This window comes from Pan paniscus, chromosome 10 (assembly GCF_029289425.2).
Source record: "Pan paniscus chromosome 10, NHGRI_mPanPan1-v2.0_pri, whole genome shotgun sequence".
Taxonomy (NCBI): domain Eukaryota; kingdom Metazoa; phylum Chordata; class Mammalia; order Primates; family Hominidae; genus Pan; species Pan paniscus.
In genome coordinates this window covers 43,241,813-43,264,163 of record NC_073259.2, presented here as the reverse complement: position 1 = coordinate 43,264,163, position 22,351 = coordinate 43,241,813, and the positions used below count along the sequence as shown (strand labels likewise).

The window sequence follows — 22,351 nt, the reverse complement described above, 5'->3', positions numbered from 1 at the left end:
TACATATATATGTGTGTATATATATATCTGTTTAACTTCCAACAAAATCAAAATATAGAACATTTCCAATATCCCTAGAAGGCACCTTTGTGGCCTCTAAGTCAATAACCCCAAAATGTCTATGTAAGTAAGTCTGCTTGAATTTCATGTAAATAAAATGCTACAGTATGTACTCTCTTCCTTTAATCTGTAAGATTAATTTTTGTTGTTGTATGTATCAGTAGTACATTTGTTTTGTAGGGCTTTTTGAAAATTAAGTATTCCATTATTTGATTTGACCATTCAATTTCATTTTTATTTTTTATTTTTATTTTTTTGAGACAGTCTCATCTCACTCTGTCGCCCAGACTGGAGTGCACTGGCACAATCTCAGCTCACTGCAACCTCTACCTCCCAGCTTCAAGCAATTCTCATGCCTCAGCCAGGCTGGTCTCAAACTCCTGGCCTCAAGTGATCCGCCTGCTTGGCCTCCCAAAGTGCTGGGATTACAGGTGTGAGCCACGGCACCCAGCCTGATAATTCAATTTCATCTGTCTCAACTGGGCTTTGTGACTCAGGTATTGTCCTTTGCTAAGAGCCCCAGAATGCTGTTTTGTTTTCACAATTCTGAAAAACAGTTTCAGGAACAACATTCAGGCTATTTCCCTAAACAAAAACAAAAGATAAGTGCAAAAGAAAAAAAGAAAAGAGTGTGTCGCCAGAAGGATAATGAGGTTGTCTGATTTGTAAAAGGAAATATCTATAGCTGGAGATAAATGGCAAAGTTGTCCAGCCAGGTAGGTTCCCAAAAGTATTTTAATTTTCTTAGTGATTATGTCTGGGGTTACTTTGGTACTTTTCTTACAAGCAAACTTTGTGGCCATAGGCCTCTCCATTTTAAAAAGAATAATTAAATTCTCTACAAAATTACTTTCATTCTCCTTTGCTGAGGGCTTTAGAATCTTCCAGTCCTGTGGAGTTGCTCAGTTTCTTCCCTGGATCCTGTTTTCAAAAACAGACAGAAGGGCAACCCGCTCGGGTCCCCTTCCACACTGTGGAAGCTTTGTTCTTTCGCTCTTCACAATAAATCTTGCTGCTGCTCACTTAAAAAAAAAAAAAAAAAAAAAAAGGAAAGAAAACAGGCCACAGACAGAAAACAGGCCACTGATTGCCTCAGGATTAGGAATGCAGAAGGGAGGATCACAATGGAGCAAGAGTAATCTTTTAGGGGTGATGGATATCTTCATTTATCTTGGCTGAAGTGATGGGTTCACGGGTATATAGATATGTCAAAACTTATCAAACTGTACACATTAAATATGTAAAGTTTATTATATGTCAATTCCACCTAAAAAAATCTGTTAAAAATGGAATAGATACAATATTTATAAAATACATGCAGGTTATAACAAATCATGAAACAACACTCCCTGTATCCATCACCGAGTTTTTTAAAGTAAATGGTTACTATTTTTAAAAAATTATTTTTTTCTGTGTTCCCTAGCCACCCTAAAGCTCAGGCCTTTTTCTTTTTTTCTTTTTCTTCTTTTTTTTTTTTTAAAGAGATAGAGTCTCACTATGTTGCCCAGACAGGATTTGAATTCCTGGGCTCAAGGTATGCTTCTGTCTTAGCTCCTCAGTAGCTGAGACCATGAGCACCCACCACTGTGCCCAGATTTGAGCTTTCTTGTAAAAAGCGGATGGATGCTTGAAACTATTTTCTGAATCCCTTTGGCTCCCAAATGTGAATATTCTGGGAAATATTTTTATCCAAATTAGCTGAGTAATCGAGTAGTTAGGCACATTTTGAAGACTGAGGCTTGTCCTTTAAAAGAAGGGCAGCCCACAAACTGACTTCCTTGAGCCAAAAATTGTTTTAAAAGGGGGAGTACAGCCCAAAACAGTGATTTTAAAATATCAACAAAAAGAGTCAAATTCTTTAAAATATTTAAAGAGATTTATTCTGAGCCAAATATGAGTGACCATGTCCTGTGACACAGCCCTCGGGAAATCCTGAGAACATGTGCCCAAGGTGGTCAGGGTACAGCTTGGTTTTCTACATTTTAGGGAGACATAAGGCTTCAATCAAATACATTCAAGAAATACATTGGTTCAGTCCAGAAAGGCAGGACAACCCGACGCGAGGCAGGGAGCTTCCAGGTTATAGGTAGGTTTTAAATTTTTCTGGTTGACAATTGGTTGAGTTTATCTAAAGACCTGGGATCAATAGAAAGGAAATGTCTGGGTTGCAATAAGAGTTGTGGAGACTGAAGTTTTACTATGCAGATGAAGCCTCCAAGTAGCAGGCTTCAGAGAGAATAGATTGTAAATGTACTTAAGGTCTGCGTTGATGTGAATGCCGGAGAGGTATAATGAGGCATATCTGACCCCCACTTCCCCTCATGGCCTGAAACAATCTCTCAGGTTAAATTTTAAAAGCACCCTGGCCAAGGAGAAAGTCCATTCAGATGGTTAGAGGCCTTAGAACACTATTTTTGGTTTACAAAAACGTTGAGTTGTGAACACTGAGAGCCTCTGCCCAGAATGTAAAAGAGAGAATTCTTGCTGACTGTGGCCGGGCATGCATGTCCTTTCACTTCCTTTTTTAAAAAAACAAACAAACAAAAAACAGGGTTTGGGCGGGGGAAATAAGGGGGATGTGTTATGATAAAGGGGCCTTGGCAGCACTCTTCTGGTGTGGTTTGACCAGGCTCCACCCACGAATTCTGTTTTCTTTTAGAGGTCACTGGAGAGCCCGGTGGGGTGTAAGTACACTGTGCTTATAAAACTCTAGCAGGAAGCTAGCAGCTGTCTCCAAACCCAGAGAAGGGGAAACAGGAATCGATTAGGAATAAAGGATTATAATCCACTTTCCTTCTGAGGAAAAGCTGGGAACCTTCTCATTTTGCTTCATGAAAACTAAGCTGAATCGACTGCTGCCAAACATCTATTAATTAGGCAAAATTGGCCTCTTGCCCATGATTTGACTTTCCAGCACAGCCAGTTCTTTTTCTCCTCTGCAGCTGATTGGCTCTGGAGTGTGGCCAGAAGCCTCTCTCCTGCAATTAAAGGAGTCGGATCTCTAACCGTTGATCTGTTTGTTCTTTTCCCTTCTGGGCAATGGAGCTTACCATCTTTATCCTGAGACTGGCCATTTACATCCTGACATTTCCCTTGTACCTGCTGAACTTTCTGGGCTTGTGGAGCTGGATATGCAAAAAATGGTTCCCCTACTTCTTGGTGAGGTTCACTGTGATATACAACGAACAGATGGCAAGCAAGAAGCGGGAGCTCTTCAGCAACCTGCAGGAGTTTGCGGGCCCCTCCGGGAAGCTCTCCCTGCTGGAAGTGGGCTGTGGCACGGGGGCCAACTTCAAATTCTACCCACCTGGGTGCAGGGTGACCTGTATTGACCCCAACCCCAACTTTGAGAAGTTTTTGATCAAGAGCATTGCAGAGAACCGACACCTGCAGTTTGAGCACTTTGTGGTAGCTGCCGGGGAGAACATGCACCAGGTGGCCGATGGCTCTGTGGATGTGGTGGTCTGCACCCTGGTGCTGTGCTCTGTGAAGAACCAGGAGCGGATTCTCCGCGAGGTGTGCAGAGTGCTGAGACCGGTGAGTGAAATGGTGTGAGGAGGACTGGTTAGTAGCAGCTATTATCATAGAGGGCAGGCCTGTCAATTTCAGGTGGCTGAAACATTTTAACATAAAAAGTAAACTACTAGAAAATACTGTAGAATTTTTAAAAATCTTAGCGTGGGAGAGAAGCTATAAAGAGAAAGATTGATAAATCTGAATATAAAAACTTAAAACTGCTATAAAGAAAAAACCTCCTGGCCGGGCACAGTGGTTCACGTCTGTAATCCCAGCATTTTGGGAGGCCAAGGCAGGCGGATCGCTTGAGGTCAGGAGTTCGAGACCAGACTGACCAATATGGTGAAACCCCATCTCTATTAAAAATACAAAAATTAGCCAGGCATGGTGGCAGGTGCCTGTAGGCAGGAGAATCGCTTGAACCTGGTGGGGCAGAGGTTAAAGTGAGCCAAGATTGCACCACAGCACTCCAGCCTAGGCAACAGAGTGAAACTCCGTCTCAAAAAAGAAAGAAAGAAAGAAAAAAAAACTCCCCAAAACAAAGTTAAACTACAAAACAAGCTTGGAAAAAATATTTGCCAGGGATGATAGACAAAGGGTTAACTTCCCTCATGTTAAAAGACATTACGTGTCAATAAGATCAATATTTTTTCAATAAGAAAAACAAAAGGGAAAATAGGCAAATAACAGGAACAGAAATGTAAACCAATTATAGGACAAAAGTGCTCAAACTTAAAGAGTTAATTAAAGGAGATACTAATTTTACCTATTATACTGTTAGGGACTTCTTTTAAGGTCAGTATAGGGTTGGGGTGGGTTTAGGGGACTGGACACCACCATACACATTAGAAGAGGTACCCTCTTTGGGTGCTATCTGATAATATCAAAATTTAAAGCACACATACTCTTTTATCCACATGCAAAAACTTGTCCATACACAAGAATATGAAGTAGAATTTGTAATAGCACAAACTGGAAATAACTGAAATGTCTATCAATAGGATGCTATGTAAGTGAGTTGTCATATTGTATAAAGGAACACTGTGCAACTGTCAGAAAGAACAAGAAGAGTTATCTGTGCTGATACTTAAAAATCCCCAAGGGATAATGTTTAATGAAAACAAAAAGCAATCAAGCCACAGAATGTTAGGTAGAGCGTAGGCCCACCACATGCCCATTGTGTGAGGCAGGGAGAGGACATACATGTATGTGTATAAGTTAATGGGAATGACAGACAAGTAACTATTAACAGTGGTTGCCTTTGGGGAATGGGATTGGATTCAGGGAAAGAATTACTTTTCATTTTAAACCTTTCTGTAAAGTCTGTAATTCTTTATACCTGTATGTAGTTTTCACATATTACCCTTATTATTTTTAGCTAGTTTAAAATCGTTTTATATTCTGAACAAAGTTGAAGATATAGATATCTTAACATTTGAATTTACTCTTCTGGGGGAAAGGCATGTTTTGTAATCCCCAGTTTTCATTTTTTGTTGAGACAGGGTTTCCCTCTGTCACCCAGGCTGGAGTGCAGTGGCATGATCACAGCTCACTGCAGCCTTGACCTGCTGGACTCAAGCAATCTTTCCATCTCAGCCTCCCCACCCTCCCAGTAGCTGGGACTACAGGCATGCACCACCACACCCAGCTAGTTTTTGTATTTTTGTAGAGATGAGGTTTCGCCATGTTGCCCAGGCTGGTCTCAAACTCCTGGGCTCAAGTGGTCTGCCCACTTTGGCCTCTCAAAGTGTTGGGATTACAGGTGTGAGCCACCATGCCCAACCAACAGTTTTATTTTCTAATAGAGGAAGTTCCTCAGGAAGAAAAGAACTTGGAGATAGGGTTTAGGGACAATCATACAATCCTGTCTTGGCTCAATATCAGAGTAGTAAATAAAAAAGGACTGATTCTTATACCCAAATGCTGGGTTCTTATATGCTAAGACTGGGCACCAACTGGCACATTAGTAGATGTTTTGCTTACAGTGTTACTAATCTCCCAACACCGCTGCAAGGCAGGTAATTATTATCTCAGTTTTCCAGTGCCAAAAATCAATTGAACTCTTAAAGTTATCACATTCGTGATAGTCTTCCTTAGCTCCTGCCAAGCACCCACTCTCTGCTGGATATAACAAGGGAACTTTATTACATTTTCATTTAACCCTGTCAACAGTCCTCTAAAGTACATATCTTCATGTTAGGACAAAGAAACAGACTCAGAGAGATTAAGGAATTTGCCCAAAGTTACACAGCTAGTAGACATGGCTCTCTTTAATGCAAATGCAAATATTCCTTTTTTTTGAAACAGAGCCTTGCTCTGTCACCCAAGCTGGTGTACAGTGGCATGATCTTGGCTAACTGCAGCCTCCACCTCCCAGGTTCAAGTGACTCTCCTTGCCTCAGCCTCCCGAGTAGCTGGGTTTACAGGCACATGCTACCACGCCTGGCTAACTTTTATATTTTTAGTAGGGATGGGGTTTCACCATGTTGGCCGGGCTGGTGTCCAACTTCTGGCCTCAAGTGATCCACCCACCTTGGCCTCCCAAAGTGGTGGGATTACAGGTGTGAGCCACCGCGCCCAGCCAAATGCAAATGCAAATATTCTTACCACTGTACCACAGTGCTTGTTACTGGGGTTTTCATCTTTCTGATTTCAACATTTCTATCACTTTTGCTGGCTCTTCTTCCTCTACCCATCTCCTACCACTGGGGTTCCTTTCTTGGTGACACAGGATTTTTGCTCCTTAGCTCAGCTAGGTCCAGGTTCTTGTCTCACATTCAGGAAGAAATAGGCACGTGAACATGGAAGAGTGAGTGGAGTAGAATTTATCAAGCGAAACAGAAAGCTCTCAGCAAAAAGAGGGGTCCTGAAAACAGGTTGCTGGTTGCCCCCTTCGCAACTGAAAAGCTGATGGAGCTGGATTCCCTGTTTGTAAAGGCATGAATTCCTGGTGGCTCCACCCCATTCCCCCAGCGTGCATGTGGGGCCTTAGTGGGCTGCAGGCATGTTTAGGCAAGCCCCTGTGCAAGTTCCCTTATCTGCACAAAACATCTCATGTAACCATTTGTGGGACTGGTCAGAAGTTCTTCCGGGACCCTTCCCTACTGTCTGCCTAAAGCAAGCTGGCTAACTCCTTTCATTGGTTCATTTCACTTATATACACTCCCCAGCAATCTCATATACCTCCACAGTTCTCAAATACCACATATATACAGATGTTTCCAAATCTAAACATCTATCCCAGGTCTCTCTTCTGACCCCAAACCTGCATATCCAGCCGTCTACTCAACAGTCTCTGGATAGCTCAGAGGCACCTCTTAACATATGTAAACCAGAGGGCAACACTGACCTCCCCAAACCTGCCTCTCCTCCTTTATGCTGCCCTATCCTATGAAAATTTTTTTAAAAATCAGGGCCGGGCACGGTAGCTCACGCCTGTAATCCCAGCACTTTGGGAGTCCTAGACAGGAGGATCACTTGAGCTCAGGAGCTCGAGACCAGCCTGGGCAATGCGGCGAAACTCTGTCTCTATAAAAAAAAAAATTAGCTGGGTGTAGTGGTGTGCACCTGTTGTCCCAGCTACTTGGGGGGCTGAGGCAGTAGGACTGCTTGAGCCCAGGAGGCAGAGGTTGCAGTGAGCTGAGACTGTGCCACTGCATTCCATCCTGGGTGACAGAGCCAGGCCCTGTCTCAAGAAATAATAAATGAATAAATAAATCAGGAAATTCCAATTTTTCTATTCGTAACATAGGTCTTACACTTACCCATATAATTTGGGGGAACTCCATCACTAAACTGAATTCTCTCTCTAAACTCTGCCTGAGGAGCCAAGACTAGGATAACTAGAGGAGGCCAAGAAGAGTGGTGCAGTTACCACGATTTTGTGAGGTGACTGTCTGGTCCCTTGCTCCTTACTCCCCTCAGAGGTAGATATGTAGAAAACTTCTGAAGATGCCCCCACACATAACATGTAATAACATCTATTGTGCCTGTACTTGACCAACATTTATAAAACTCCTCAATGAAAGCAGCAGTTGCTAATTCCTACAAAGAGTAATTTACATTTAGCATCCACTGACTGAATAAAATACCTAATGACAAAATGTTACCTTGAATTCAGTAATGATTTTAGATGAATCAGAATTTTCATTAATCATATCACGTACATATTTGTGAAAATGGCACAAAAATTTAAAACATGGTTATTCAGTCTCAAGGGTGTGCTTAGTGTGGAGTGACCCTCCTGCTCAGAACTCTACGGTTCTCTCACAGGTTTGCAAGGCAGTGCCAGAGAACAATTTTCAAAAAATAAATTAAAAAAGCAGAAATGAAAAAATCCTTGAAATTTTTTTTTTTCTTTCTTTCTCAGGGAGGGGCTTTCTATTTCATGGAGCATGTGGCAGCTGAGCGTTCGACTTGGAATTACTTCTGGCAACAAGTCCTGGATCCTGCCTGGCACCTTCTGTTTGATGGGTGCAACCTGACCAGAGAGAGCTGGAAGGCCCTGGAGCGGGCCAGCTTCTCTAAGCTGAAGCTGCAGCACATCCAGGCCCCACTGTCCTGGGAGTTGGTGCGCCCTCATATCTATGGATATGCTGTGAAATAGTGTGAGCTGGCAGTTAAGAGCTGAATGGCTCAAAGAATTTAAAGCTTCAGTTTTACATTTAAAATGCTAAGTGGGAGAAGAGAAACCTTTTTTTGGGGGGGTGGGCGGTTTTTTTGGTTTGTTGTGGTTTTTTTTTTTTTTTTTTTTTTTTGGCGGGAAGAAAGAGTTTTGCTCTTGTTGCCCAGGCTGGAGTGCAATGACGTGATCTCCGCTCACTGCAACCTCCACCTCGCGGGTTTAAGCGATTCTCCTGCCTCAGCCTCCCTAGTAGCTGGGATTACAGGTGCCCACCACCATGCCCAGCTAATTTGTATTTTTAGTTGAGACAGGGTTTCACTACGTTGGCCAGGCTGGTCTTGAACTCCTGATCTCAGGCAATCCACCCACCTCAGCCTCCCAAAGTGCTGGGATGACAGGCGTGAGCAACCGCACCCAGCTTAAGGTTTTTTTGTTTTGTTTTGAGACGGAGTTTTCGCTCTTGTTGCCCAGGCTGGAGTGCAGTGCTGTGATCTCAGCTTACCACAACCTCCACCTCCTGGGTTCAAGTGATTCACCTGCCTCAGCCTCCTGAGTAGCTGGTATTACAGGCATGCGTCACCACGCCGGCTAATTTTGTACTTTTAGTAGAGACGGGGTTTCCCCACGTTGGTCAGTCTGGTCTCAAATTCCTGACCTCAGGTGATCTGCCTGCCTCGGCCTCCCAAAGTGCTGTGATTACAGACGTGAGCCACCATGCCTGGCCTGAAACCTTTTTTAGGTAAAGTTGAATTCCGTCCTTAAAAGTTTCTGTTATATCCTATTTAGCCATTTTCTATTGTCTCCCAAAGAATTCACATCAAAAAAACGGCTTTGAACTCCCCCTTCAAAGGAAACAGTCAACTTTCATAATTAGCATCTACCATTATCCCCAAATCTTATTTTATTCATTGACTTGAAATTTTTTCCAATTGCTTTTTTTTTTTTTTTTTTTTTTTTTTTAAGGTTAAGAGCAGAGGTTTACTAGGCCAAAGAAAGAGAATAGCTCTCTGCTGCAGAGAGGGGTCCTGGAGAAATGGGTTACCCCAGTTGTCTTATTTAAATGGTTACCCATCAGATTTTAATTTTATCTTCTCTTTGAGAACTTGGTAATAAGAAGCACTTAAATCACTCAAAAGAAGACTTTAAAAAGGGAGCAGTGAAAAGGTCTTAATAATTTATTGATTGAATTAAGAAATACTAGCTAATTAAGAATCCGAGTCTAAACAGCACAGATTTTTTCTTTTTGCTTTTAAATTGTGTTTTAAAAAAAGAGACAGGGGGCTGGGCGTGGTGGCTCACACCTGTAATCCTAGCACTTTGGGAGGCCGAGGCGGGTGGATCACGAGGTCAGGAGTTCAAGACCAGCCTGGCCAACATGGCAAAACCCTACTAAAGATACAAAAAAAAAAAAAATTAGCCAGGCGTGGTGGTGGGTGTTTGTAATCCCAGGTACTTGGAAGGCTGAGGCAGGAGAATCTCTTGAACCCAGAAGGCGAAGGTTGCAGTGAACCGAGATCATGCCATTGTACTCTAGCCTGGGCGACAAGAGCAAGACTCCGTCTCAAAAAAAAAAAAAAAAAAAAAAAAAAAAAAAAAAGAAGTAGAGACAGGGAGACAGGGTCTCACTGTGTTGCCTAGGCTGGTCTTGAACTCCTGGGCTCAAGTGATTCTCCCACCTTGACCTCCTAAATTGCTGGGATTACAGGTGTGAGACAGTGCACCTGGCCAAAATAGCTCAAGTTTCTGAAAAACAAATCTGAATCTATTTGTTATTCTTAGCATCACTGGTCTGGCTTTCAGAATTAACATACAAGGTTGCCACACCTAGTTCTGCCCAGCTTTATGTCTTTAATTCCAGTATTCCACCAAAGTTTGTTTTCCTGCATTCCAGTTCTCAAGTCTTAAGATAAAGATTGTACTTGACAGTTTAGTATATCCATAAAACTATTTGAGGTGGTTAAGGTTCTTGGGTTCATTTTCCTTATTACATTTTCCTTAATACTTTGCTGAATATTGTAGATTGTAGGCAATGAAAAAGTCTACTAAATTAGGAAAACCTTGAATAATTAGGTATCCTAGGTAAGAGCCCCTAAACATCAAGCAATCTGTGAGTCTGTAAAGAAATAAATATTTTTTGGATTATTCTTATCTAATTCCACCCCTGTTGGAAGATGATTTCTTTGTTCTTTGCAACTATGGAAGCTGTGAAAATCATCACAAGTGCCTCTGAAAGCGAGTGTTAGGTTGGTTAGAGGGTTTAATATTTTCTGCAATGGTTTGTAGGCATTTTAATAAATGTAGTATATTTTCTGAGATGATTTTGTAAAAGTACTATTTTAAATATCAAATCAACCAATAAATTCACATTTGTGTTAGGAACAGAAATATGGTTTATATCTTTGCTGGCTTGGTTTCCTTTTTCTTAATGTCTCTGGGAGGCTTATTCCTTCATTGTGGAAATTTTAGCTATTTAAACATGTAAATTTTTCTTTCTACAGCCAGGTAACTATAAACACAGCTAATAGATTTTACACAAAGCAATCCTAGAAGTATCAGAATGGGTTTTGAAAAGTTCAAGTCCATCATGTGATCATGTTTGGCTACTTTAAAAAAGCAAAAAAGTTCAAGTCTAACGATCCCATTTGTGAAATCCACAGAGCAGAAAGAAAGGAAGCTTTTACTATTTTAACTATCTCTTGAACGTGAAAAGTTATTGATGCAGTGAGGTCGAATGCACACCTACTGCTTCCTAAGCTCTGGAACATGAATCTCCTTCCTCTGTCATCTCCCCAGAATTGGAACCTCCTTAATCCAACCATCTCACTATTGGTCAGTCTAGTGATTGAGAAATAGGAAAAGCCACAGGTTGAAATGATGAAATGTCATTACACTGAAAGATAATACCAAAGTACAAAGTCCTAGGCACAGTCTTGTCAATTCCCTCTTGTCTAAGTGGTGTGGCAAATATTATTGTCACTTCAGAGAAAACTGAGGTGTAGAGAAATAAATAAATGAAGTTTTTTACAGTCATTCCACAAGTTATTGAGCAAGTCTTAGAAGCCCTGACTCCCCAAACCACAAAATCTCCTTTGATAATCATTGCTGCCATAACACCTTCTTTTACTGCTTTCCTCCTTAAATCCAGAGAACACATATTTATAATCATTTTAAGAGCCTGAGGAAATGACTTCAGCCTGTGCAAAAGGGAGAAAGAAAAAAAGGCAAAACATGTCCAATGTCTTTTAGGTCCTATATTGGTTAGGAATCCTTTGATTCCAAGTGATAGAATCCCAATCCAAACAGACTTAAGTAGAAAAAGGACTATCAACTCAAATTAGTGAAAATCATACAGGCAGAAAGCCTCAGGCACAGCCTGAACAGGGCTCAGATAATGTTACCAGGAGCCAGACAATCTCTAGGGTCATGTCTGTCCTCCCCTCTGCTCTATTAGGTAGCAAGTTGGTAGAAATGGCTCTGACCTTCATGCTTCCAGGGCACAAGCCCAGTTAGAAAGAGCAAGCCTACTTTTTGTGGCCATACCAGACCAATCTGATTTAACCTTTATGTAACAAACTTGTGAGTTGTTTTTCAGTTGCCAATGGACCCTCAGGTCATGTGCCCTGAGCACACCCAGATGAACCAAGCCTGCAACCACAGGGGGAACCTAAGCTAAGTGCTCAGTCCAAGGATGGGGACTGAATTAAGAAGCAGACACATGGGAGGATCCATGACCAATCAGATCAAGCTGTGGTATCACCCCGTGGCAGGATCCAGTCAGATCATGCCTCCCGGCATCACCTCATTGCAAGATCCAATCAGATCATGCCTCATTACCCTATACTTATAAAACCTGACCAAGCCCCCAGCTCTGGGAGATACTGCTTTGGGAATAATCCCTGGCATTCTCCTTACTTGTTGCAAGTAATAAAATCCCCTTGCTAAATGCTCCTTGGTTGTGGTCATTGGGTTGAATTTGCAATGGATGCTAGGAAGGCACATAACAAATATACATTATAAACCCATTGCTGGATTTCACCGGATTTGGATCAGACCCTGTCTGTCTTCCTATGGGAGATCATATAGTACAATGCTTAGAACACTGGATTTTCAGTGGGATAACTGCTTGCAACAAAGAAAGTAAAAGACAAAATGAAACACTGGCTTTGGCATCAAAGTGACATGGTCAAGTCCTGGTTGTGTCATTGGTTGAGTCTGTGACCTTGAGCAAGTTATCTGTTTTTTCATCTGTAAATGGGGGTATCTACCTAAAAGGTTATGCTGAGGAGTAAATGAAGCAATGCACTTGGCACTTAATATAGGTTGACTTCATTCAACAGATATGTATTGAGTGTCTACTGTGTGCTCTGCTCTTAGTGCCTGGCTTAGAGCCCTGAATAACGAGACATATCCCTGCCTGCGTGGAGCATACAATGATGATAAATGTTTTCTATAGATGAGGAAGAAGCTCAGGGTGCCCAGCGAATGTAATCTGACCTATCCAAGGGGAGAAGCTCTGAGGCTTTCTTGAGGAAGTAACATCTGAGCTGAATTCCAAAGAATGAAAAAAGAATATTTCAGTCAACTAGAATAGCTCGTGCCACAGCCAAGTGAAAGGAGGAAACACACTATATTCAAGGAAATGAAAGAAACCAGACAGGGCTGGGCACCAGAGCCTCAAGGGCAGATTCTAGGATGGTTACTATTTCCATCAGTTTCTTCCTAAATCTTGTTAAGACCCTGGGACAATGAGCCAAATGCTTATTTTAATGGCTGACACACACACACACACAAAGGTACATTAAAATGTCTTATATTCTGAAACATTTTTTATTCCCAAGTGTTCTAATATTCAAATTGTTTCATCTGAATTCCTACATAGTTCAAACTTGAATAGAAAGTAAAGCAGACATTGCCTAATAGTTCCTTTTGTACTCTTGATCGTACCATAAGCCTTCCCCTTTGGTCTTGGTTTAGAAAACACAGAACTTAACATAACTGAAATTCTTGTTTATCTGTTAAAGTAATTAAAAGTCTGATGAATCATAGCAAACCAGTACCAACAAAAGCAAAAAGGCAAACTGTTCAGTATCACTTTAACTCTCTCAATATTTAAAACCAGAAGCATTAGGCTACATTAAAAAATAAGAAGAATTCCCTGTTGAACTGTGGAGCCACTGGTTAATCCCAGTGCCAGAGAAACGGAGCAGAGGTCACCTGAACAAAGGGCAAAGTAAATAATGAACCAGGCAATGTGCAAGGTATTATTTTGTTTCTAAAGGAAACTATCTTGGGAACCTGCAGAGAACTACATGGTAACATATATGTGAACTAGGAAAGTTACCATTCAGAATTTACCGTTTTTTGTTTTGTTGTTTTTTGAGACACGGTCTCCCTCTGTGGCCCAGGCTGTAATGAGGTGGTGTGATCATGGCTCACTGCAGCTTCAATCTCCCAGGCCCAAGTGATCATCCTGCCTCAGGCTCCTAAGTAGCTGGGACCACAGGCATGCACCAGCACACCTGGTTAATTTTTTTATTTTTAGTAGAGATAGGGTCTCACCGTGTTGCCCAGGCTGGTCTCAAACACCTAGGCTTAAGTGATCCTCCCTCCTCAGCCTTCCAAAGTTCTGGGATTACAGGCATTAGCCACCACACCCAGCCCCAGAATTTAACATTCTTAAAAGTAAAAAGCATGATAGTCTTACTTGAGGCTGCATGTTTCTCAATCTTTAAACATGTATCTGACACTGCCGGGCACAGTGGCTCGTGCCTGTAATCCCTGCACTTTGGGAGGCCAAGGCGGGCAGATTACCTGAGGTCAAGAGTTCAAGACCAGCCTGGCCAACATGTTGAAACCTCATCTCTACTAAAAATACAAAAAGTTAGCCGGGCATGGTGGAGGCCACCTGTAATCCCAGCTACTTGGGAGGCTGAGGCAGGAGAATTGCTTGAACCTGGGAGGCAGAGGTTGCAGTGAGCCTAGATCACACCATTGCACTCCAGCCTGGGCAACAAGAGCAAAACACCATCTCAAAAAAAAAAAAAAAAAAAAATGTACCTCACACTGATGTCAATCTTCTCTTTGGAATAATCCTTTTATTCCATGTCCCAAATATCTAATAATTTCCATTTCTTAAGTATCTTCTTTATGCAAGGCACTATTTATTTATAGAGACAGGATCTTGCTATGTTGCCCAGGCTGGTCTCAAACTCCTGGGCTCAAGCAATTCTCAAGTCTCAGCCTCCCAAAGTGCTGTGATTACAGGCATGAGCTATCACACTCAGCTGGCACTAACTTTTTAAACAATTATTTCACATAGTACTTATAACTCTACAAGACAGGGATAATTATCCCCATTTGACAAATGAGAAAACAGATTCGCATATTTCTTGTCCAAGGCCATGAAGTGAGTGTCCACACCAGTGTTCCCATGCAGTTTGCCTGACTCAGAAGGCCAGGCCTCCCCCACTACACTGTATAGCTTCCCAAGATCATCTTCTGAGTCCAAGATCTCCATATTTGTCTCTTCCCTCCTCCACCATTTCACTGTGATGGTCTCCTGAGACTCATTTGTTCTGTATTATTCTATGTTCAATCCCTTGACCCTTTCTTCCACTCTTAGGTCATGAAAAATCACCTGTGTGAAGATTCCTAAACCTCATACTTTTGCCAATCCTTTGATATTTAGAATTTAACACAGCAAAACCAGAATACACTGTCTCCTTTCCTAAATAAATAACACTTTCTAACTTCTCTACTACCTATGATTATTTCTGTATTATTTAAGGATCAGATAAAGTGATGCCCCTTCTACAAAGCATTCTCTGGCTATTTCAAGAAACTTCCTCTTTGAGAAATCTCTTATCACTAACACCCAGAGGTGTGATTTCGCACCAGCAATTTCTTTCTTTCTTCTACATGTCAGACACATTGCTTATTACATAGCAGGTGCTCAAAAAGTATTTACTGATTAAATCATCATAAGTACTGCCTGTTCTTCTGACAAGGATTTTTTTGGTGCTGCTTTGCCAGACGCAGACCTCCATGGCTAGTGACACCCCTGCCCAGGGCCTTACTCCACCCTGGGCTTGCCACAGGAGACACCTGACCCCCTAAGCCCAGCAGGGCTGCACTTGGCTTGTGCTCTGGCTCAGATCCTGCAACTTTCTGTGGGATCTGTACTCAGCCTGCAGCTGGGCCAGGTATGCCAAGACCTGCCTCCAGCTTGGGCGCTGGCATCTGGACGAGGGGAATGCGGTGACATCACAAAAACTTGGAGGCACCATTGACCCCGAAGCCTCAAAGTGGTGTTACAGCATGTCACAGCCCTGGCTTGGGGAGCCCTTAGATCTGGACTCCCAGAAGGGCCGCAGCTTTTCTTTCCTTCTCATCGCCTGCAACGTGGCGAGCAGGAAGGGTTGCAGAAGGGTGGTGTGTGCTTCAGTCCATTTGTGTTACAGCTCTTTCAGTCCCACCATTCAGCGGGTCCCTCGGTGGGTCCCAAGTTCTTGTTCCGTGTCCTGGAACAATGAGGTACATAGACACTGGAGGGTGAAGAAGGCAGAAGAGAGCTTCACTGAGCCACAGAACAGCTCTCAGGAGACCTGAAGTGGGTAGCTCCTTTCTGCAGGCAGGACATCCCATCAAGCGTGCAGCCCTCAGCAGAGAGGAGACCCAGAGTGAGTAGCTGCTATCTGCAGGCAGGTTGTCTCATTGAGTGTGTGAGTCTGGCTGAGTCTGGGGATTTTATGTGCTCAGAATGGAGGAAGTGCATGCTGATGGGTCCATGGGCAGCCATGCATGGGCCTGGAAAAAGCATTATCTGATTGGCCAAATGGTCATCAATGAAATTCTCACTCTGAGTTGCGGACTGTACCTGGAACTGGCAGCCTGGCCCCCCAACCTTCCGGCCATCCCTGACTTGAAGATGGGGTTTCACTGGGTACCTGCCCCTTCCAGCCTAGGAAACTGAACTTCCTCCCTCCGCCATCAATATGCCCTCCACAGCGCCCAGGCTGTCTGTGCCAAGGGGTGCCTGCAGGCCCCTTCCAAGCTTCCCTCTGCACCCCCCCAACCCCCCACCCCCCTACACACTCCTCGGTGTCCAAAGTCTGGAAGGGGCCCAGGTGGCAGAGGGCTGGCAGGAGGCTGGCATGTCAGCACCGCCCTGAGTGCATGCACCCCCTGCTAGGTTGTGACAGTGCTGGAGCTTGGGGCTACAACTTTGTTCCACACCAGAGCGAGTACTGGGAGTGGGTAGAGGCCAGGGAGCAGGCACTTCCAAGCCTGTTGGGGAAGGGGGTTTCCCAGACTTCCAAGAGCACAGGGATGCCCAGGTCCAGAGCCGTGGCTGGCCAGCTGCTGCTGTGCCCAGGAGTGCAGGGCTGGTGCCCCACCAACTCAGTAGGGCACAGGGCTCCTTCCTGTTCCCAGCCCCTGTGGACTCTACAGAGTGTGCAGCCCTGGCCATGCCTCCCCTACTGTAGCTGGCATCCTTGTAGCAGCCGCTCCAGATGGCCCGCTACAACCATCACTTCTACATACCTCTCATTTGTCCCTTCCACTCCATTTCCACAGCTATCACCATCACCTTAGTTTGAGAACTAGTGCCTGGATAACTATTTGTATAAGTTGACCAGGGATGGCTGGAATGACAAACCATTTGTGTGAGAACTTGCCAGTTATTGCCTAGTTACTCAAAGGATATGACAGGAAAGTAGGGAAGACACAAAATCTAGATAAAATAGTAGAAAAACACTCCTTTTGCAACTGACTCAATCTTCCTTGCCCTTCTTTGTCCAATTCACCCCACTAACATAGCATGGCAAAAAGAGAAGCTTAGCAAGCAATTTTCCTGGGGTACAAAGAAGTGGCGTCCTAGATAAGCACCAATATCTGATCTAAAGCATAGTGTCTAATACCTAACAATGCTACATGTTGGTCTCCATACCTCCACACCTTCACTCCTCCTGTCTTCCTACTCACCATTTCCAGAATGAGGACAATCTTTCTTAACAGTTTATTTGTATCTATTTATTTTGAGATGGAGTCTCGCTCTGTCACCCAGGGTAGAATGCAGTGGTGCGATCTTGGCTCATTGCAACTTCCACCTCCCAAGTTGAAGCAATTCTCCTGCCTCAGTCTCCTGGGTATCTGGAATTACAGGCACCTGCCACCACACCCAGCTAATTTGTGTATTTTTAGTAAAGATGGGGTTTTGCCATGTTGGCCAGGCTGGTCTCCAAAACCTGGCCTCAGGTGATCTGCCTACCTCGGCCTCCCTAAGTGCTGGGATTAGAGGCATGAGCCACTGCGCCTGGCCTTAAGTAACAGTTTAATTTGGCTATTCTCACAACTCAAAATTATGAAAGTACCTACTAATGATAAAATCAAATTTAAGCCACTCATCTCTGTATTTAGGGCTGTCAGTGCTGCCTCAACACTTTTACCTGCTTTGTGGTGCAGTGGAAAACCATGAGGTTTGGAGTCAGAATATTTGAATCCAGATCTCATCATTGCATCTAATATCATTATTAACTTAGTAAGAGGATACCACCACCTACATCTCCCAGGATTCTTATGAGGATGAAATGAGATAAACACAAAAGGTGCTTCATAAACCATAAAACTGCCAGTGTTGAGCACTGGAACTTCTCCACACAGTCTCTCACTCTGGTCAAGGCCTGCTTCCTTAAGCATTTGTAAGAGGAACAGAATGATGTTTATTTTTCTATCAGAAAAGATATTTTACTTCTATAAATGTAGCCTTGAAATTCCAATCATCTGGATTTTTTTTTTTTTTTTAGCCTAGTCAATTGAAGCAGTGGGAGTGGAGAAGGAACAAAAATCTATAACTGGCTGTGATCAGTTCACTGTAAACACCACTGCACTCAAACCAACCCATCTGGATTATTATACATTATAATGTTTTCTGAAGATTTGGCATATTTTAAAGTCTTCTGTTGTAAAAAAATAGTTTGGCAAAATTCTTATTTTTGTACCTAACAAAAAGTTCAGCACCCTCATGAGAAGCACTTGCTTCAGTTGCTACAAAAAAGTTCCAGACAGACTGCTTGTGGATATAAACATGGTTTTCTAAATCTCTCTAATCTTGGCTCCCATCTTATCTGTCAAGCTAAGCAGGTAGTATTAGAACTATAAAAGAAGCACCATCTAATTAATTCTATCTTGCCTATCAGGTTATGGGAACAGATTACTAAATCTAATCCCAGAGGAAGAGCTTCTTTGATCTTATTGTCCACTGAAGTTCAGAAATAAATCTAAAATCCTTCCTAAAAAAGCAAAGGCTTGGCCAGGTTTAATGGCTCATACCTGAAAACCCAGCAGTATGAGAGGCCAAGGTGAGAAGATCACATGGTGCCCAGAAGATTAAGACCTAACTGGGCAACACGGTGAGATCTCATCTCTACAAAAAATTGTTTTCAAAAATTAGCCGGGTCTAGTGGCACATGTCCATAGTCTCGCTACTCAGGAGGCTGAGGTGGGAGGCTTGCTTGAACCTGGTAAGTCGAGGCTGCAGTGAGCCGTGATTGCACCACTGCAATCCAGCCTGGGCAACAGAGTGAGACCCCATCTCAAAAAAAAAAAAAAAAGACTGCAATATTAAAATAAACAGATGTACATCTATATATCTACAAATATAAATGATGCTGTATACCAAGTTGCTTGCCAATGCATACAATCCCATTTGCCCCAATTTTTCTTTTCTTTTTTTTCTGGAGATGGAGTCTCACTCTGTCACCCAGACTGGAGTGCAGTGATACGATCACAGCTCACTGCAGCCTCAACCTCCCAGGCTCAAGTGATCCTCCCACCTTAACTTCCCAAGTAGCTGGGACCACAGGCATGTGCCACCATGCCTGGCTAATTTATTTATTTTTATTTTTATTTTTTTACAAAAAACCGAGATGAGGTCTCACTGTATTGCCCAGGCTGGGCTTGCACTCCTGGCCCTCAAGCAATCCTCCCTCTTGGGCTTCCCAAAGTGCTGAGCCACCATGCCCAGCTGAATTTTTTCATTTTTAGTAGAGATGGGGTCTCCCTGTGTTACCCAGGCTGGTCTCAAACTCCTGGGCTCAAGTGATTCCCCCACCTCGATCTCCCAAAGTGCTGAGATTACAACCATGAGCCACTGCACTCAGCCTGCCCCAGTTTTTTAAATGGGAGGAAACATTGGAGAAAGTGAACTATTAATACATTGTCAACCTGTCAGCCCACATTTTTGCCACTGTGCTTTTATTTTTTTCCTTTCATATTCTGGGCTCCTGAGTAAAATTCTATAAACGTTGGCCTTACGTTCGCACAACATTTGGATGGCAGGTATGCCTAAAAACGTGAGAATTAGGTAAAAATGGAGCCATCTAATGCCAATTCTTAACTTTTATGGTGGGAGGGGCGGTATAGTCATCAACAACCTTGAGAATCTGATGAAAGGTATAGGTCCTCTCTCTAGAAAAATGCTCCTACAAATAAACGTACCATTTCAGGAAGAAACAGATAAAACAAACACTTCCAAAGCACCACATATGAAATTTTAAACTCAAAAGTCCCATTCTCTAAACCTAGACTCCTAGCCTTTTACATCTCCCACTAAACCTGATCCTTAACTTAGAGACTTCCAATGCCTCCACTCTACCTGGTCTGTTTCTGGCTATCAACCTGCACTGATTCCCTTCTCCCACCAGGCTGAACTACAGAGTAAATCAATTCATTATTATTATCACTCTCCTATTCATGCTCCCTTGTTCCTTTTTTTCTTTTTTGAGACATAGTCTCACTCTGTCACTCAGACTGGAGTGCAGTGGTGCAATCTCGGCTCACTGCAACTACCACCCTCCAGGCTCAAGTGATGCTCCCACCTTAGCCTCCTGGGACCACAGATGTGCGCCACCATACCAGGCTAATTTTTTTGTATTTTTGGTAGAGATGGGTTTCGCCACGTTGCCCAGGCTGGTCTCAAACTCCTGAGCTCAAGCAATCCGCCCACCTCAGCCTCCCAAAGTCCTGGGATTACAGGCGTGAGCCACCGCACCCGGCCCATGTTCCCTTGTTCTGTTGCCATACAAATCAGCCAATTTCTGAGTGAGGGGGACCTTTTACCCCAAATCTGCTTCTTACTCTATATTTTTTAACTTAGTGAATGGCAAAACCATTTCTGTTACTGGAACTCAAACTGGAAACCAGGACATCATCCTAGCTCTCTCCCTCTCACTTACTGCCCACAACCAGTCAGATGTGGTCTCATCCTTTCTTCCTCCATTGCTTCTGCACACATCACTCTTTACTTGGCTTAACTGGCCTCCAGTCTGACCCCTTCCAATCTATTTTTTATGCTGCTACCAGAACCTAAATAAAAAATCACTTCCTCCTTGAAATCCTTTGATGGCTTCCCATAGCTTTCAGGTTAATTTTCAAAATCCTTAGTTTAAAATGCAAGGCTTGGCTGGGTGTAGTGGCTCATGCCTGTAATCCCAGCACTTTGGGAGGCCAAGGCAGGAGGATTGCCTGAGTTTGGGAGTTAAGAGGCCAGCCTGGGCAACATGGCGAGACCTCATCTCTACAAATAAAAAATTAGCCGGGCATGGTGGCATGCACCTGTGGTCCCAGTTACTCAGGAGGCTGAGGTGGGTGGATCAACTGAGCCCAGGAGGTCGAGGCTGCAGTGAGCCCTGATTGTGCTACAGTACTCCATCCTAGACAGAGCCAAATGCAGTTTCTTTTCTCTCTTTTTTTTTTTTTTTTTTGAGATGCAGTTTCACTCTTGTTGCCCAGGGTGGAGTGCAATGGCATGATCTCGGCTCACTGCAACCTCAGCCTCCCAGGTTCAAGCAATTCTCCTGCCTCAGCCTCCCAAGTAGCTGGGATTACAGGTGCCTGCCAGCATGCCCAGCTAATTTTTGTATTTTTAGTAGAGACGAGGTTTCACCATGTTGGCCAGGCTGGTCTCAAACTCCTGACCTCAGGTGATCACCCACCTCAGCCTCCTAAAGTTCTGGGATTACAGACACGAGCCACCACGCCCAATCAAGATGCAGTTTCTAATACAAAATCAAATAAAATGCAAGTATCTTGTGATCTGGCCCTGTTGGTCCTCACGCTCTATCCTCCACATGCCTCCCTCATGCTTGGTTCTATACATGATAACATTTGTGCTGTTTGCCTCTGTGCAGTTCCACAACAGCTATGCCCTCTGCCTGGAGTACCCATATCCTCCCTTCATCTGAAACTTACTAGTTCTCAAAAACACCCATAGTCTTCTCCAAAGATGCCTTTCTTAATTCTGTAGTTTAGGCCGGGTGTGGTGGCTCACACCTGTAATCCCAGCACTTTGGGAGGCCGAGGCAGGTGGATCATGAGGTCAGGAGATCGAGACCATCCTGGCTAACATGGTGAAACCCCATCTCTACTAAAAATACAAAAAATTAGCCAGGCGAGGTGGCGGGCACCTGTAGTCCCAGCTACTCAGGAGGCTGAGGCAGGAGAATTGTGTGAACCCCAGGGGCGGAGCCTGCAGTGAGCCGAGATCGCGCCACTGCACTCCAGCCTGGGCGACAGCGAGACTCTGTCTCAAAAAAAAAAAAAAAAAAAAATCTGCAGTTTATTAAGTGCTCTAGGTATACTCCCATAGGCCCATGCTTCTATCCTCTCACCTTTCCAGTGGGCTCTAATGTTGGTTTACTCATTTGTCTCTCCTACTTAACTCTAAGTGTCCTGATGGCAACACACTTGTTTTATATCCTTATATCATATCTGCAGCACTCAATTAATCTTTGTTAAATGTACAAATAATACCAGGCATCTCTCTTCCTACCCTCAGGAGAAAGTAAAATACCCTAGTTAGACTTTCAACGATGCTTATAAATCTTGTAATTTACCTTTAGCAGCCCCAAAAGCCAAACCTTGACACTCTCAAGTCACCCTAGTCATGTCCATACTCCTCCCTCTCAGCAGAGGACTTCACTTCTCACTTCATAGAACAAAAAAATGAGCCACTGAGACTGGAAATGTAAGAACCTCACAGATCCCTTCTCCTGACCTAAGGATGAAGTCTCCTCCCAGGCTCTGCAACAATACCCCTGGGCTCTTGATTCCTGTCTCCCAGGTCTGTCTTTTGCTAAGTCACACTCATTT

At 43.4% G+C, this 22,351-nt stretch overlaps 1 protein-coding gene across 1 annotated transcript; it reads left to right on the top strand.

Annotated features, from left to right (window-relative positions):
- The first annotated feature begins 1,543 nt into the window (after positions 1 to 1,543).
- TMT1A (thiol methyltransferase 1A) lies at positions 1,544 to 9,800 on the top strand. Its single transcript, XM_008951241.4, has 2 exons — positions 1,544 to 3,597; positions 7,946 to 9,800. The coding sequence occupies exons 1-2, from the start codon at positions 3,100 to 3,102 to the stop codon at positions 8,180 to 8,182; spliced, it is 735 nt and encodes a 244-aa protein (XP_008949489.1). The 5' UTR covers positions 1,544 to 3,099; the 3' UTR covers positions 8,183 to 9,800.
- The last annotated feature ends 12,551 nt before the right edge of the window (positions 9,801 to 22,351 follow it).

Excerpts from the sequence above, each read along its gene's own strand:
- TMT1A (XM_008951241.4), top strand. The coding sequence starts at position 3,100 with ATGGAGCTTACCATCTTTATCCTGAGACTGGCCATTTACATCCTGACA. Across the intron at positions 3,598-7,945 it reads TGTGCAGAGTGCTGAGACCG|GGAGGGGCTTTCTATTTCAT; the intron begins GTGAGTGAAATG and ends TTTCTTTCTCAG.